Source organism: Rutilus rutilus (genome assembly GCF_951802725.1).
Source record: "Rutilus rutilus genome assembly, chromosome: 6".
Classification (NCBI taxonomy): Eukaryota; Metazoa; Chordata; class Actinopteri; order Cypriniformes; family Leuciscidae; genus Rutilus; species Rutilus rutilus.
The window spans coordinates 6,393,826-6,413,106 of record NC_140214.1 but is presented as its reverse complement, the minus strand read 5'-3'; the positions used below and the strand labels follow the sequence as shown (position 1 = coordinate 6,413,106).

At 36.5% G+C, this 19,281-nt stretch overlaps 1 protein-coding gene across 1 annotated transcript; it reads left to right on the top strand.

The window, feature by feature from the left end:
* Window positions 1-119: 119 nt before the first annotated feature.
* LOC311292339 (uncharacterized protein) lies at window positions 120-17,910 on the top strand. Its single transcript, XM_084412004.1, has 5 exons — window positions 120-202; window positions 924-1,232; window positions 14,963-15,310; window positions 15,588-15,842; window positions 17,369-17,910. Exons 1-5 carry the CDS (start codon window positions 136-138, stop codon window positions 17,686-17,688), a joined length of 1,299 nt encoding a protein of 432 aa, XP_084268130.1. The 5' UTR covers window positions 120-135; the 3' UTR covers window positions 17,689-17,910.
* Window positions 17,911-19,281: the final 1,371 nt, after the last annotated feature.

Here is a 19,281-nt window from a genome sequence, read left to right as displayed (position 1 = left end):
AATCTAACTGATATAACTAAACTACTAATTCTCCAGCTGAGGATCATGACAAAACTGAGCTGGTGAGAGAGTTAATGAGGCTACATGAGCGTCATTTCAACTTCCTGTTTTAAGAATACAACTTCAGCCATCTTGATGTTTGTCACAATGGCAGTAGATCATCTGCTTACATCCTTCATCCTTCTCCTCATCTGTAACACAGGTAATACACTCAATTATTACATGTGTATAACTAACTGAAATGTCTTGTTTTCAAGTGCTATAATGTCGCTTGTGTAAAGCATCATGTTCAGTCTGCTATAGTTCTGCTTCTTATGAACAGGATCTGCTGATGAGAAACTAAAGCACTAGAGAACTAGAGTGACTCCTCTCTAACATTACTAACAAGAGTGGACGGGGAATCATGTCTGGACTGAAAAACAAATGTAAATCTGTTTACAGACACCAGTTTTTCAGGGGTTAAAACACAAAGTGATGCTGATGATGCTTTAAAGTCCCTAAAGTTATACAGTTACTTATTAAAGATATTTTTGTTATATTTCATGATCCATGTATCATAGAAACAAGTATTTTATATTCATGGATTGAGTCTCTCTCTGATGTGCTTCACGAAATTAAGTCAGATATAAAAATAATAAAACATACAGTATATGACAGTTGGTGCGGTTGACTTGATGTGATGTATGTCCTTGACCAAGGTCTTAATGCTGCATTAAAGTTGTAATCAGACTTCTGTCTGGTGTTTTTATACCACATTTATATCACTGTGAACACAGCCCCAACAAATTACTGAACCATTGAACCTTATGATTTATTTATTTATTTATCCAAACAAATACAGGAGTGAGAGTTGATGATGGAGTAAGATGGAGGTGTAAAATGGGTCCAAATCCAAAAGCTGAACTGTGTTTCTCTCTCCTCAGGGTTCAGTGCTGAGATCTCTGTGTTTGTGCAGACGGGAGATTCTGTTCAACTGGATATACAGACACAAGATCTACCAGAGTTTGATGTTTTATCCTGGATAAATGATAAATCAGAGAATATAGTTAGATATATAAGTGGAACTAAAGAAGTAAAACCTCATAATTCCTACAAGGACAGAGTGGATTTCAATGATGAAACCTTCTCTCTCACACTGAAGAACATGCAGAAGACAGACACTGGACTCTATACAGCAAGAACAAGTGGAGAATCAGAGAAAGATATTGCTGCATACAGAGTATCTGTTATAGGTGAATCTCATTTCATTGTGTGATTTCATGTGTTCCTGCATAAATAACAATTCATAAGAGTAATCTATGTTTAATTTTCACTTTTATATAATGTGTACATTGAAACCAGCTTGTGGCACATATTTTTTAATTCATTATGTTTTTCTGCAACTTTAATTAAAGCAAAAAACAACAACATTGGAGTCCTTAAATAGAGAATACAGATAAATAATGTGGTTAAAGAAATATTTTTGGGTAGAGATGAAAACTCATTTTATGTTTTCTTTAGATTTTAATGTGTACTTTATCACTTCACTACTGTGGTCTTTATTCAACAAAACAAGCATTTAAACCATTTTACATCACTGGGCTGTGAGTGTGATTCTGATCTTGGAGTAAATGTGTGTTTTAGACGCTGTGGAAGCTCCTGTTCTGACTGTAAACTCAATCTGGTCCAGCAGTGACTCCTGTACTGTGAACTTCACATGCAGAGCTCATGACCTCATGATAAACTCTAGCTATAAGAACAACAGATGCTCTCCACAGGAAGTGACATCACAAATCAACACTCTCATCCTGAACTGCAGTGAGGAATCCATCATCTGTAACCATAGCAACCCAATTAGCTGGAAAAAAGACAGAATAAACATTACACAGCACTGTGGAGGTAAAGACGTGTGTGTGTGTGTGTGTGTGTGTGTGTGTGTGTGTGTGTGTGTGTGTGTGTGTGTGTGTGTGTGTGTGTGTGTGTGTGTGTGTGTGTGTGTGTGTACATTCAGTGAGCATTATTGTCTTTTTTTTTTTTACAGATCAAACTGATTTTAGTTTAAAAACTATAAGAGGCATGTTATTAAATATTCAATGTTAAATATTAAATATTATTAGATAATTAAGTGACTGTGAATATGCTTTGAATAGGCTGATTAATGCTGTTCTTCATCTCTTGCTCTCCAGAGAATGAAAGAAGACCAATCCATAGTTTGACATTTGATTACATTTTGATCTCAACTGTGATTGTTGTGGGAGTGATAGTGATAGTGTTTTCTGGTTTGGTCCTTTACTGTTGCTGCAAGAATAATAAAGGTATGTCCATCACAGATATACTGAAAAACTGATCTCACATTTATACCTGAAAATCTAGATTGTTTATACTGAAAACAAAGGTTTAAGAGCAACAAGATATGCATGATTATTGCAAAGCCAAAAATTTGATTCACCAATAGGGTTGCGTGACATTTTAACTCACAGGGTATCCCTTTATTTAAAGATGTGCAGATTTCTTTCAGTTGTTTGCCTCATGCATCAGATCAAGATACATTCAATTCTTTGCATTTATTTGTAAAAGTAGAACTGATATTATAAATATTTATATTTATACTCACCTCTACCCTAATGGTTACAAGTTTGGGGGAAATGCGATTAATTGAGATTAATCACAGCAAATTGTCTTTCTTACATTTGAGCCCCTGCCCCTGATGAACTCTTTGCACGTCCCTGGAGGTTAGTGAAGTAAAATAGGCTATGCAAGCTAGTCACCTTTTAAACTAATGAAAAGTTTCATTTGGATTTTAATGTTCAAAATGTCTACAGGATAAAATAAATGAAAGTTCTGGTTACATGATGATGTATCTAAGTGCGAAAGTGTGTTACAGAAAAAAAGATCAGTAGTGCAGATGAGGGAGGAAAGAGTTTAATTTTTCCACTATAAATTTCTACCTTACATCTGAAAATTAACACAAAAGAAAAACATGAATAATCCTGTCCTAATCCTGTTTGTGTGACTCCAAGGGGTCCTGAATAAGTGTCCAAATGTGACGAGGGGGAATGAGAATGTGTTGTAACTTCTGAAGAAACTATTAAAATAAATGTGCCCTTTTATCATTAGTAATTCACCTTATTTTTAACGGAAATACGGACGCAGCCAGTTGACGGTATTTTGTGCGAGACTTCCGGTCAGGCACTTCCGGTCACTGGTGAGCGTTGTTCGTAACAAACTCATCGTTATGGCTTTGAGGAAGACCGGGATTGTTTGTGCAGTTTGAGGTTGTCATAATAACTGGCACAAAAGAAAGATTTACTTGGAGCAGGAGTGTTTTAATCATCGAATTATTGACATTTATCAGGCGCCCTATACGACCGGCGACACACTGGCTGCGTGGCGTTTCTGTTGCGTGGTGTTTTCTATGTCTTTGCACACCAGAAACGTCTCTGACGAGGCGTTGCTGCTGCTATAGGTGACTTGATAAGCCCCATTGGTGATATATTCGACATATGGGGAGAGAGTTGTGGAAGGCACTTAAACATAAATATATAGCAGCAAAGACAACGTCGGCAGTACTGACGGCAAAATAGGCTACAGAATATTTCGTTCTGTATTGACAGGTGCAATATTTGAAAATCGATAATATATATATTTTTTACATTTAGGCTATATCTGCATTTATGTCAAAACCTAAATTCAAACATCAAAATGTCAAAATGTCATTTATTAATATGTATTCATATCAAAATGACATACAAACATATTTTCCTATTCTATTTTGCCTGGAAGCGCTTCCAAAACGCTTGCGTGTCGCGTGAAAAATAGGCGTCGATTCTATTTCTAGCATGCATTCGTTTTCCCTGAGACGCGTGTCACGCAGGCATGGGAGCCGAAATAACGGACACGAAAGGCAGCCCATTTGAAGAAACGACCGTATGTTTGTTCTTTTCATTTCGTGAACACAAGACCTACAGAAGACCACCCGATACCAGATAAGTGGCTGGGCTACGAAGTCTGAATAAAAACTCCAAGGAGAAACAAAATCATTATAGTAACCCCTGTATAAAATCTAGTCATCATGGCATGATCATCATGGCATTTATTTTGTATGATTTATAATTATTTATAGCCATCTACTTATTGCTATCATGTGCTTTGGTTGCATTCTGATGACATTATTAATACATTTGACATGACAAAATAGCCTACCTCCATAGATATATTAACTTAGTCCAGCGTTGGCTCGACCGTGTTTAGGGCGGTACTGAAGGCGCCGGCGAAGTTTTGGCAATCTGCCAGCTAGATGCATGAGTGTTTTCAACCAGGTCCAGTACCCGACCTGGGTGAGGCGGGGCTTTAGTTCTTTGTTGTATTCATCTGCTAATGTGTAACATTTTTCTGTCAACTCTGCATAATCCTTCGCAATCGATATCGTTAGTTAGCCCAGAGAAGCGAGGAAACGGAAGTGCCGCACAAAAACCGGAAACTGGACCCATATTTACTTCCGCGTTCGAAAATAAGGTGAATAGTAAGAGCTGTTTAGTGAATCCAGAACTCTGGTCAATATTAAACTTGTAGGCTGTCAGTCTGAGACATGAGAGAAATCAAACATCTGACAGTAATCAAATGCAGAGAAACATGTTTCCACACAAACCTGTAATCTGTGCAGTAAACTTCCATTCTGACCTCTCAGGTGTCAAACAGAGCGATGATACAGACTATGATGATGTTGAGGTGAGATTCATATTCCTGCAGACGTCAGATAATAAATGTCACGTGATCCGAATATTAAAGGGATAGTTCGCCCAAAAATGATATTTAAGCCATGATTTACTCACCCTCAAGCCGTTCGAGATGCATATGTCAATCTTTTTTCAGACGAACACATTTTCAGTTATTTTAGAAAATGTCTTAGATCTTTCAGTGGTTATAATGTGAAGCAATGGGGTCCAGCTGCTCCAAGTCGCAAAATGAGCATGCATCCTTCACAAAAATAATCCATCCGGCTCCAGGGGGATAAACGAAGGCCTTCCGAGGGTAATCCGTGCGGTTTTGTCGTAAAAATATACATATTTAAAACTTTATAAACGAAAATAACTGGCTTCCGGTCGTGGTCGACGCGCGTTCACGGAGATGGAAGCGTCGTGACGTATAACGAGCGTGACAGCGCAGCCAGAGAGCAGAGCAAAACAAAACTCTGCGTTCGTTCTACGTCACGACGCTTCCTACGCTACGTCATACGTCATATGCCAGCATCCATCTCCGTGAACGGAGCGCCACCGGAGATGACAGGAGATACCTGGACCACCATCACCTACTGTATAGCAGGACACCAATCATCTGCTCATGAATGTTAAAGCATAAAAAGACTTTTATTATTGCTTGGACTCAGAAATGGAGCTTAAAGTCTTTGATGTTATGAATGAGTGTTATGAATATAGTTTCATGCAAACACACTATTAATCGGGTGAGTTTATGTAGTTTGAATTTGTTTGCGGCTTATCTTGACTGCTTCTTTTTTTAAGAAGAAGAAAAAAAAAGAGAGATTTTAAGTATAGGGTCTACTGACACACACACACACACACACATTATATACTGTATATATATATATAATGTGTGTGTGTGTGTGTGTGTGTGTGTGTGTGTGTGTATAAATCTTTTTTTTTTCATGCTGTTAATTTCCTTAGAATTAAAATAAAATGTCACTCTTTTCCAATTACACTGATTGCTGGCATGTCTATTTAAGTGGTGGTTTGAATGTTGGTTTTAATGTAACAAACATGGAATAAAAAACAACAAGGACGAGAAAGCCCAACTGGACAGAGGAACAGTGTTTACTGTTAGCCCAGTTAGTGGATGAAGGCATGCTTAAGGCAAAATTCGAGCCGGGTGTCACAGCACGGGGCAAGAAGCAGACGTGTGAGCTTATAGCGGTTAATAATAAATGATTAACGGTTCATTCCCCCTGATTGTGCGCACCAGGAAAGCCTGCTTTATTCATAAATGCAGTTTTTTGAGCCGGCAAGGTGGGAATGTCCAGTGGAAACTAGTTCAAGTTTCAAGTTTCAGTTTTATTGTCATATGCATATTCGTACAGAGTACCACAGCAATGAAATACAATGTGCCTTAGCACTCTCTCAGCACCAGTCAAAAATAAGATAGAATAGAATAGAATAAAAAATAAATCTAAAAACATACGCTCAAACCTCAGCCCTCCTTCCTCTTACACTATCGTTCAGCAGCCTTACAGCCTGTGGATAAAAACTGTCCCTAAAACGTGACGTACGTGTTGGGATGCTCTGCCAACGTCTCCCTGATGGGAGTTGGGAGAAGAGACTGTGTGCCGGATGACTAACATCCTGTATAATACTCAGTGCCTTCCCAGTGCTGCGTTTCCAATAAATATCCTGTAATGATTCCAATGGAGCCCCAATAATTTTTGATGCAGTTTTAACCACCTTTGTCAAAAGATTCAATTCACTTGAAGTAGCCCTTCCAAACTACAATTAGAGGTTGTGAAAGTGCTGTAATAGTTTGTGTGATCACTCTGCTTACAGAAGGTTGTGACAGACCCAAATCATCACTGCTGCGCTGTTGCATTTTCCCAGCAGTTGCCAAATATCTTAATGTAGTGATTACTTTCATTTCTGGCGCTATGGCATTTCTGCGCTGTGTCGGAGATGTTAGCGTGTCTCTAATAGGCTAAGATATGTCACAAACATGATCCCTACACGATCTAATCTATAGCGTCTTATTAACTCACTGTCATCCATTGTCTGCAACACATTTCTTCTCCCTCTTCGTCTTTCTGACATTTTCTCCTCTGCTAAAGAAACTCTTAAGACTCTTAAAAGTCCTCGTCCATACTCCTAACAATTTTGACCTGGTTGAGTGTTTTTTTTTTTTTTGTGAATTTAAATATAAACATTACATTAAGATATCAGATAGACAGTGTAATGATCTGCACTACGGATTAAAATATCTGTTCATAATTCACTGTTGGTCTTCATACATAGCCTACAGAGACAACTGAATTGCAATTGAATTTAGTGTTTTTGTGAAATGAAAAATTAATAGGGCCAGTGTTCTACATAGCATTTAAGAAGACAAACACAATTGACCATTTGCAAAGACCCGCCCCCTTTAGTTACTGTTGCTATGTCCGACAAGCCATGCCGCTCTCACACCACACCATGTTCTCACGCAGTGAAAAATACATCACGGAGCAAAGAGGACAAATGACTACGCGCTAGACAGACAGGACAGCCCACCAGGTTACTTTTGGGTTACTTTTGATATGAAACAAAGTATCAACTTTCAAATTTGGTCATTTTTTAAAGAAATGTAAACAATGAATATCGTTTTGTGGCTCTTTAATGTGTTGTGACAGATCGCTGTGGCGCCTCAGTTAAAGCTTCTCGTGAACCGATCATCTCTTCCTTCTATTTAATTTATAGCATCAAATTAACATGAATGAACATAAGAAGGATTGTTTTTTTAACTGCTGAAAGATGTCAGTGCACTCCGTTTTTAAAGCTCAAATCCTCCAAGGTTAATCTACTAACTCACCTGACTGATTTGTCGGACAAAAATGGTGGATTATGATTGGTCAGATCGCCTGTCAATCAAACTCCTGCAAAGGGTCAATTACCCTTTCTAAAATTCCAAGAGCCATTTAGCCATCTGAGAAGAAAAAGACAACTATGTTTAACTACTAGGCTACAGAGACATCAGAGCCAGCGGCAAACATCAGAAGGACTAGCCGAGGCAATTGTTCTCGGTGGGTACATGAGCACTGAGCGCCCTGGGCCCAGTTTAAAAAACAAAATGTAATCGGATCAAATTGATCCGGATTTGGAAATTCCATGTTTTGCTATCCAGGATCACCTAATCCATCTTACTTTTATGCCAGTTTTTTTAAAGGAACATTGGATTGGATCACTGTGATCCAAATACTACATTTTTAGGATTACCAAATCCTGTTTACCAGAGCCTTAAATGGGGCCAACAGTGTAGCCTACTGGCTTAGCAAAGAACAACAGGTAGGCAAAATACCGGTGGCCACAAATAGCCATTGTTTGTTTTAATTTTAAGAAACAGAAACACTGTGATAAACAGAAACATTTTACATTCCTTATTTTGTTATAATGTTAAATAACAAAACAAAAACAATACTATCCAATAGTCAAAAATCATTTACAGGACAGATACCAGCTCTTTCCATCTCTGCCTTTAGGAGATGTATCTCCATCTGCACTTTTTTCTGCTGCATTGGGTAAGCAAGATTTGTTCTTTACCAGTTCAATTTGTACTTCTGCTCTTTCAGTTTCCCATTTCAGAAGCAATTCATAGCTGTCACCATCCTGGTTTGTAGCTGAGGAACGTTTGCGTTTTCTTGTAGGAACGTCTTGGACTGTCTTCATTACATCCACTGGGGATCTATCTTCCTCCTCAATCACTGTAGTGAAGTCCAGGACAAACATTTCCTCTGCAGGAGAATTTTGCTTGCATTCTTCTGAAGTCCTAGTCTTGGTAATTGTGGCCTCTCCATCTGCTTCCTTCAATGCCATGCAGAGCCTCTGATTTTTCTCCTCCTCTGATGTCAAGGACCATATCAGTGAAATCACCCCTCTTATATGGCTTGTTACCTGTTTGGGGTTCTTGGCTTCAGTAAGGTCTTTTGTTGCCTTGGCCCTAAGGTTCTTCCATCGCAACATAACTTGTTTTATGGTCCTCTTTTGGCCAGACCCCATGGCATTGACATGATTGGTTATGTCCTCCCAATTGTTGTGTTTTCCTTTTTTGGTCACTTCTCCACCCTTTGCAGAGCTGAAACCAGAATTGGCCCGAACACCCTCTAGCAGTGCACAGGTTTCTGCCACAGTGAAATTAGGCCGTTTTGAGTCCATGGTTCAAACTCTTTAGTGTAGCCAACACTGACCTTAAAAGCCTTCAGCATGATTGCTTTGGCTTGTGCTCAGTTAGACTTACACCAATCAGCTCATTGCTGGTTAATGGATGACACTATTTAAACACACCGGGCCCTATCTTGCACCCAGCGCAATTGACTTTGTACACCGACGCATGTATCATTCCTATTTTGCACCCGCGCAAAGCGGACTTTTCCCTCCACAGATGCACGTCAGTTAACTAAGAAATACACTTGCGCTCCCCGGGGCGGTTCAGCGCAAAGACATAATCCTTGCCTGTATTGTTTTGCATAACATCGCCCTCTTGATGACTATTTTGATGGGCCTGAGCCTGATGTAGAACCAGAACAGCCGCCAATGTTCTTACCTAATGAAGGACGCACTGGACATGCAATTAGAGATGCAATTGTGAGGAATTACTTTTAACTAGGCTACTGAATGACTGAGTATATGTGTTGTTGTCATTGCCATTAATATACTGTAGAATTATAAAGCTGTGAGCAACAGTGACATTTATTTGACAGCTGATAGCTGAGATTTTTGTTTTTTGTTTTGCGTTTACCATATCTCATTAGATGTGACATGCTTCATATATGCTTCAAATATGAAGAAATATATAGATCATCAGTAAACACTGATTTTGTGATCATTCACTTAAAAAAAAAAAAACTCTCTGATTTTATTTGGTTCGAACTGAATCCACCCTTCTGATGGGATCAGGATCAAATAGATCCCAAACCGAGTTCAAAGTTTTGAAAAGCCCAAAGGGCAGGTTTGATCCGGATCAAATGTAAGATCGGATTACACGCTCTGATCTTAGTTCGGAATCCCTCTTTTGCTTTTGAAAAACCCATTTCCAAGATTTGATCCAATCCATGATCCGAAATCCCACTGAATTACTTTTTAAAACCTGGGCGCTGGTGATCGCCTGGAAAACTCCGAAAACGTCAGATTCATCTTTCAAATAGGCGATAATATTTTATAAAAGTAAACGACAGATTTGAGCTTTCAAAAAGACTACATTCTAACCTGAAAAACTCTTAAAAGTACACAATATGGGTAGTATTTTTTAAATTACGTGGTTTTCTCCTCCGCAAGTCACCTCTGTACAGCCTCCCCATACTGGACACATCAGAAACTACAGGGCCATAAAACTGCCTTCATGGCCCTTATAGCCTATCTGCCTGCTCCAGGTCTGCAGTCTCCCCCTTCTCGTTATTTTGGATATCTCTGTTTGCCTCAGCCCTGAACTTTGATCAGATATTGATTGGACTGTTTGTTTGTGTATAGATACGTATATAGTGCCACGTTCAACCACTCCAATGCACGTACTGTAGGCGCGCCCGCCATCTTGCAACGGTCAGCGTGTCGTTACTCATAGTAAGAATCAATGATGCCACAACATTGCGAAGCTTCTGGTTGTGAAACCGTCAAGATTAAAATTTTACCTTTTACTGGTGAGGATGTGTTGGTTTGTGTTATTACATGTATTAACTCAATATTACATGTTTTTACTATGGTATTTTTAAAGTTTATACTTTTACTATTGTATTGTGTTAGTTTAGCGTAATCATCTGCTGAAGTCTGTAGATATTCATGCATGCATTCAACTACGGTTGTCGACGCTCAGTCAACTTGCTCTCAAAATGTTCACAGGCAGCTCCAATATGGCAGACGGCTTACGTTTCGCTGCCTATTGAAACGTCCGCTAATGAAGCATCTATGTATGTCTGTGTTTGTGAATGACCTTTGCCTGGATTTGGATTACGATTGTGGACTACCCTGTTAATAAATACTGCGTTTGGATCCTCAACCCCTGTGTTTCGGAGCAGTACATGACACGGGGTAAGTTTTTGACAACTGAACTACAACTACAATTTTCAGCTGAAACTGACTAAACAATTGCTAATTTCTTATTAGCTCTACAATACCCAGAGAAAGCTCTCCATATATTTTAAAGGGTCATGGATGTAAAATACTAAATCATCTATTCTCTTTTATTTAAAATTGTTTTGACAATTGAGTTAATTAATAATTCAATAAACAATGACAGACAAAGCAGAATCACAAAAGATTCATCTGAAAGATATATTTATTCTATGACTTAACCCTCAGAGAGTCTTCGTTTAGCAGTCACACTCAGTGCCTTCCCGGTCAGAAGTGACCGGACACCGAAAAATGAAACTTCCTCCATCCCAATAAAAACCAATGCAATTTATTTTTGGTCTATAATATTTATTCTTTTTAATTTAGTATTTTGAGACAATTTGATTGAACTTATTAATATTTATGCAATATTTATAGTCCATTTTTTGCCATTGAAAATAATGTTTTTTTTTTTAATTATTTTTATTTTATTTTATTTTTTTTCTATGCGGTATTTTCGGTTAAAATAGAGACTAGGCTTTCAGAAAAAAAAATAATAATAAAAGAAAATAAATCAATTTATTAAACATAAAATTAAATAAATCATGTTATTGCATGGGTTTACCACTAGATGCCTGTAATAGCTCTAAATGGAGATGCTTGTGAATTCTAGTTGTTTTTGGACCAAATTACTTACTTTTAAGATGTGGATTGATTGTATTTTTTTAGAAATTGTCAAATAATACTTTTTGCAAGGTTAATAACATTTTATTAATTATTATTTTAATAATTTTAATAATTATTATATTAATTATATATATATATATTAATTATAATTATTAATTATGTTATGTTTTTCACTCTTGATGTTTTAGAGTTTCACCCCTTCATTGCTGAGCACTTTTTTTCTGCATCGTGGCCGATTTGTAGTGAATTTTTGTGTTTTTGTCAATTTCCCATTCATTTCCTATGGGGGTCATTTTTGACCGAAGACCATGAGTGTGACTATTTTTTTTACGACCACTTAGCATTCTCGGATCATGACCTCAATTTTTTTCTGTGTTCACATACCTAATGCCAGACAAGTCACCAAGTTTCGTAACATTCCAATGAAGCTGTGATTTTTAAAAATTCAAAACAGATTTTTTGTAATCTGAATTTATTGGTGTGGTGTGTATAAAAGTGTGTTTCTATGTGTGTGTGTGTGGGTGGGTGTGAATTTTTTACACTCTTGATGTTGTAGAGTGTCACCCCTTTACTGCGGTGTACTTTTTTTTAGAATCATGGCCGATTTGTAGATTGTACAGACAAAAATTCTGAGAATTTTTGTTTTTGTAAATTTCCCATTCATTTCCTATGGGTCGGTCATTTTTGACCGAAGGCATTGAGTGTGACTATTTTTTTTACGACCACTTAGCATGCTCGGATCATGACCTCAATTTTTTTTAGGTATACACATACCTAATGCCATAAAAGTCACCAAGTATCATAACCTTCCGATGAAGCTGTGATTTTTTAAAATTCAAAACAGAATTTTTTTTCGGTCAGAAGTGACCGAAGACTCTCTGAGGGTTAAATAAGGTAATATATACATATTCAGTTGCCAGTATTTAGTCTAGCTGAAGATATGGCAACACTGTGAATTCAAATGGAATGATTTCACTCAATTAGCCTATATATGTAGATTACATGTAAGCATGAAATGCCCTTGTGATATAGGCTATATGCTGCTGATATGCCAGCAACATAGTATCTTTTTAGTTGTATCTAACCTTGGCTGAAAATTGAAATGAAGACATTCTAAACCTGATCTGCAAATATCAACCCTGAGATATTTTACACGACGTTTAACTTTAATACTATCAACAGAAACTTTATCTGAATCATGCACATAGAAAATGTCACTTTTCTTTGGATTTACTGTATATCGTGTGGTCGATTTTTCCCCTACCTGACTTAGGTTGAACCTGGTGTCCTTGACACCTGAAAATATTATTACAAAGAACAGAACGTTTTAGTACATTGTGTTTCAAAGTTAGCATGAGGCCGAAAAAGAGAAACAAGGTTAGATGTTAGAAACATGGTTAGTTTAATACACAGTTTACTATTTTATCTATTAAAAATCCATCACAATCGCATATAAAAAAATGAGAAGCTTATTGCCACTTCAGCAGGTGTTTTCTTGCCAGAGTTGGGTTGATTATTCCCTCTGTTCACTTTTTGTATGTGACCAACTGAGGAATGATATCACATTGTCTACATAGTTTTATTTGTTTGTTTCTTTTTCTCCAGAGTTAACACAAAGATGTAATTGTAATCTGATTATGCATTTTAAAATGTAATTTAGTCTAATTACAAGTGATTGCATAGTTCACATTCCATATACTTCATTACATGTGTTAGTGTGAGGAGACTGAATAATGAGAATATCCTCATTTGGAAAAACTATTTAAATATATAGTTAGTAATGAGTAATTAATAAACTTCATATTAAAGGGTTAGATCACCCAAAAATGAAAATTCTGTCAGTAATTACTCACCCTCATGTTGTTCCAACCCCGTGAGACTTTCGTTCATCTTCGGAACACAAATTAAGATATTTTTGATGAAATCTGAGAGCTGGCTCACTCCTTCATATAGGCTGCTAGGTAATTGATATTTGCCATCCCAGAAAAGTTAGTAAACATCGTCACATATAGTCCAAGTGACTACAGTGGCTCGACCTTAAGTTTATCAAGCGACGAGAATACTTTATGTGCGCAAAAAAACAAACAAAAATAAGGACTTTATTCAACTATTCATTTTCTTCTATGTGGGCCTCTGACGTGAGTTCACCAGACTTCTGTTGGGCCTGGCTCATGTGACGTGACGTGACATCTTCATTTAACCCATCCGAGTTAGAGCACAGCACACACATTGGGAGTCTTAATGTAAACATTACCTCTTAATTTTAATGTAAGGCGTGCATGCAGTGATTGCTCAGGTATAACCAATGCTATTCACAACATGCTTGTACATGTGTATTTTTCCATATCTAGTCTGTTTTCTGTGGCTGGTTTCATAATTTCATGTCTCATCAATATGGAGGAAAAAAAGTTTCTCAGAGATCAGTGTGAAACTGTGATTTTCTTCATCTGACTGTTATTAAACGCATGCTTAATTGAGCTGTCTGTGGTGAGAGAGTTATAATGAGGCTACATGAGCGTCATTTCAACATATTCAACTTCCTGTTTTAAGAATACAACTTCAGCCATCTTGATGTTTGTTACAATGGCAGTAGATCATCTGCTTACATCCTTCATCCTTCTCCTCATCTGTAACACAGGTAATACACTCTATTATTACATGTGTATAACTAACTGAAATGTCTTGTTTTCAAGTGCTTTATCTATAATGTCGCTTGTGTAAAGCATCATGTTCAGTCATAGTGATTCAGAGATAGTATTTTATATCCATGGATTGATTCCCTGTCTCTTGCTCTACAGATCCCACAGGTATTTCTGCCTGATAATTTTTTGAAGTCATAGTTTGTTTTCGTCATCTGTGCCAAATTTTGCATGCAATTTGGTACTTGAACACAGAGCATGAGATGCTTAACAAAACAGTGTGTTTCTCTCTCTTTCCTCAGGGTTCAGTGCTGAGATCTCTGTGCTTGTGAAGACGGGAGATTCTGTTCAACTGGATATACAGACACAAGATCTACCAGAGTTTGATCTTTTATCCTGGACAAATGATAAATCAGAGCGTATAGTTTTATATATGCATAAATATAAAAAAGTAAGACTTCACCCTTCATACAAGGACAGAGTGGATTTCAATGATGAAACCTTCTCTCTCACACTGAAGAACATGCAGAAGACAGACACTGGACTCTATACAGCAAGAACAACTGGGTTACTCAACAAAGATATTGTTAAATACAAAGTATCTGTTATAGGTGAGTCTCATTTCATTGTGTGATTTAATGAGTTCCTGCTTAAAAGACAATTCGTATATAATATGCACAGATAAATAATGTGGTTAAAGAGGTATTTAAGAGATACATTCATTTAAAATATCTTTGTGTTGTCTTTAGATTTTAATGTGTACTTTATCACTACTGTGCAGTAACGGTCTTTATTCAAGCATTTAAACCATTTTACATCACTGGGCTGTGAGTGTGTTTCTGATCTTGGAGTAAATGTGTGTTTCAGACGCTGTTGATGCTCCTTTTCTGACTGTAAACTCAAACTGGTCCAGTGCTGAGATCTTTGTGTTTGTGAAGACGGGAGATTCTGTTTATCTGGATATACAGACACGAGATCTACCAGAGTTTGATCTTTTATACTGGACAAATGATAAATCAGAGAAGATAGTTAGATATCTAAGTGCAACTAAAGAAGTCAAATCTCATCATTCCTACAAGGACAGAGTTGATTTCAATGATAAAACCTTCTTTCTCACACTGAAGAACATGCAGAAGACAGACACTGGACTCTATACAGCAAGAACAAGTGGAGAATCAGAGAAAAATATTGTTACATACAGAGTATATGTTATAGGTGTGATTTAATGAGTTCCTGCTTAAAAGACAATTCGTAACATAAGAGTTGTTTAATTTTCACTTTTATATAATATGCACAGATAAATAATGTGGTTAAAGAAGTATTTTTGGGAAGAGATAAATTAATTTAAAATATCTTTATGTTGTCTTTAGATTTAATGTGTACTTCATCACTTCACTACTGTGGTCTTTATTCAACAAAACAAGCATTTAAACCATTTTACATCACTGGGCTGTGAGTGTGATTCTGATCTTGGAGTAAATGTGTGTTTCAGACGCTGTGGAAGCTCCTGTTCTGACTGTAAACTCACACTGGTCCAGCAGTGACTCCTGTACTGTGAACTTCACATGCAGAGCTCATGACCTCATGATAAACTCTAGCTATCAGAACAACAGATGCTCTCCAGAGGAAGTGACATCACAAATCAACACTCTCATCCTGCACTGCAGTGAGGAATCCATCATCTGTAGCCATAGCAACCGATTTAGCAACAAAAAAGACCTAATAAACATCACACAGCTCTGTGGAGGTAAATATCTGCTTCTGTTAAAGACGTGTACAGTGAGCATTATCTACTTGTCTTTATTCTCACATATCAAACTGCTTTTGGTTTACAGATAGCATATATTAAATATATTAAACAAATATTAAATATTATAAGATAATTGAGTGACTTTAAAGTTTACCATGAATAATCGGCTGATTAATGCTGTTCTTCATCTTTTGCTCTCCAGAGAATGAAAGATGATCAATCCCACATATAGTTCACCATTTGCCAACATTTTGATCACTATTGTGATTATTTTAGGTGTGAAGAATAATTTGCTGTTAAATATAATTTATTTGAAAGAATAAAAAGAGCAGTTTCATACAGTGCTATGCATAAGTTTAGACACCCATGCTAAAGTTGACTAAAAAGAGGAATAAAAAATCATCTTTTGGAAATTGAACTTAATGCCTTAATTTAAAAAATTAGGAAAAATCCAACCTTTAAGGACACCAATTTTCTTTGTGAATGAATAATGTATCGTAAATAAATAAATGTTCTTCCTTAAAATACAGGGTGCATAAGTTTGGACACCCCTATGTTAAATTCCCATAGAGGCAGGCAGAATTTTTTTTTTTTTTTTTTTAGGATACTATGCATCCTGATAAAGTTCCCTTGGCCTTTGGAATTAAAATAGCCCCACATCATCACATAGCCTTCACCATACCTAGAGATTGGCATGGGGTACTTTCCATAAGATCATCTCTCAATGCAAATCAAACTAGCTATTAGGCTAACTGAAATAAAACCATGCCAATCTCTAGGTATGGTGAAGGCTATGTGATGATGTGGGGCTATTTTAATTCCAAAGGCCAAGGGAACTTTATCAGGATGCATAGTATCCTAAAAAATAAAAATAAAAAAATAATAAAAATCTGCCTGCCTCTATGGGAATTTAACATAGGGGTGTCCAAACTTATGCACCCTGTATTTTAAGGAAGAACATTTATTTATTTACGATACATTATTTATTCACAAAGAAAATTGGTGTCCTTAAAGGTTGGATTTTTCCTATTTTTTTTAATTAAGGCATTAAGTTCAGTTTCCAAAAGATGATTTTTTATTCCTCTTTTTAGTCAACTTTAGTATGGGTGTCTAAACTTATGCATAGCACTGTATCTATCCTTGTATTGTTCGACTGGTTGAGGTTGATATGGGATTTAGAAAGTACTTAGTAAAAATGAATGTGATACTTTTTTAGAGCGAGTAATTAGTACAGTAATCTAACTACATAGGTTGAAGATGTAATTTGTAGCTAGTAATTAATTACTGCTTTAGAGTATCCTACACAACACTGGTGTTCATACATATTGACAACTACAACAACAATTAACTATTCAGTTAATTAACATGTCTAATGATGACAGATGACAGGAAATAATACTTTTATTTCCTTATGAACCTTAATTATTTAATCAAATGTGATTGTGAGTTGATGATGGAGTAAGATGGAGGTGTAAAATGGGTCCAAATCCAAAAGCTGCTGAACTGTGTTTCTCTCTCCTCAGGGTCCAGTGCTGAGATCTCTGTGTTTGTGAAGATGGGAGATTATGTTCAACTGGATATACAGACACGAGAACTACCAGAGTTTGATCTTTTATCCTGGACAAATGATAAATCAGAGATTATAGTTAGATATATACACGAATCTAGAACAGTAAAACTTCACTCTTCCTACAAGGACAGAGTTGATTTCAATGATAAAACCTTCTCTCTCACACTGAAGAACATGCAGAAGACAGACACTGGACTCTATACAGCAAGAGCATATGGAGAATCAGAGAACAATATTGTTACATACAGAGTATCTGTTATAGGTGAGACTTAATTCATTGTGTGATGGAATGATAACTTGTTCCTCGAACAACAATCCGGCTGGATACGTCATGGCTGATTCTAAACACAGCAGGATTTATATTTCTCTTCACATCACTGTAGGTGTCCTAAATAAACAGTTTGTTGGTTTACAATTCAAAAATAATAATTCTTTTGGAACATCACATGACTACAAATGTATTCCAGCATAAAATAAAGTAACTTGTAAAAACTAGAGTAATTTCTTTACTTTTTCAGTTTTATATACAACATTAAAACAGCTTGTGGCACATTTTCTTTAATACGTGTTGTTAATATAATTACTGCACTGAGGAATCCATTGTCTAGCAACCCAGTTAGCAGCAAAAAAGACCTAATAAACATCAAACAGCTCTGTGGAGGTAAATATCTGCTTCTATTACAGACGGGTGTGTACATTCAGTGAGCATTATCTACTTGGAAAATGTTTATTTCAGTACATGTGGAGAATGCCTGTGTGGTGAAGTCCCAGCGAAGTCATGATTCCCAGCTTAGGACCCAAGCAATCCGATTACAGTATAGACTGTAAAAAAACAAAAACAACAACAACACGTTTTATGGGTAATCACTTTGCCTGGTTACAAATCAGATATCACTTTATTATATAAGTCGTTTGAACTACGTTATAATGACCATTAATGTATTTTAACTTCAAATACTAGTAGCCTATATAACCGAAGCTATAGATTGTGAAATTAAACATTTCTCGTTCTTAGTGTTTTTTTAGTTAGCTTAGATAGTAGCATAGCATACAGCTATCCGAAATTATTAGAGATAACGTTTTTTCACCATCTACGATATTTTTCGATAAAACTTAGATAACAAAAAGATGATGCAAGCATAATTCTGTTTAAGAATTATGACATGACATGCTTGTAATAAAAAAAAAAAAAAATATATATATATATATATATATATATATATATATATATATATATATATATATATATATATATATATGTATATATATATAAATATACAGGTGCTGGTCATAAAATTAGAATATCATCAAAAAGTTGATTTATTTCAAGAATTCAACTTAACAGGTGAAACTAATATATTTTATAGACTCATTACATGCAAAGTGAGATATTTCAAGCCTTTATTTGTTATAATTTTGATGATTATGGCTTACAGCTTATGAAACCCACGAAATCAAAATCCCAGAAAATTAGAATATTACAAGAAATCACACAGTAATTACACAGTGATACCATAGTCATTGGTCATTTTGGTTATTTTGGCAGTGTGGGCAGGTGCAAATCCTGCTGGAAAATGAAGGAAGCATGAAGTGCTCTGAACATGTCCTGGTAGACGGCTGCGTTGACTCTGGATTTAATAAAGCACAGTGGACCAAAGTCCTCTTTTCTGATGAGAGCTAATTTTGCATCTCATTTGGAAACCAAGGTCCCAGAGTCTGGAGGAAGAATGGAGAGGCACACAATCCAAGATGCTTGAAGTCCAGTGTGAAGTTTCCACAGTCTGTGTTGGTCATCGGCTGGTGTTGGTCCACTGTGCTGTCCACTCAACGCAGCCGTCTACCAGGACAATTTCAGAGCACTTCATG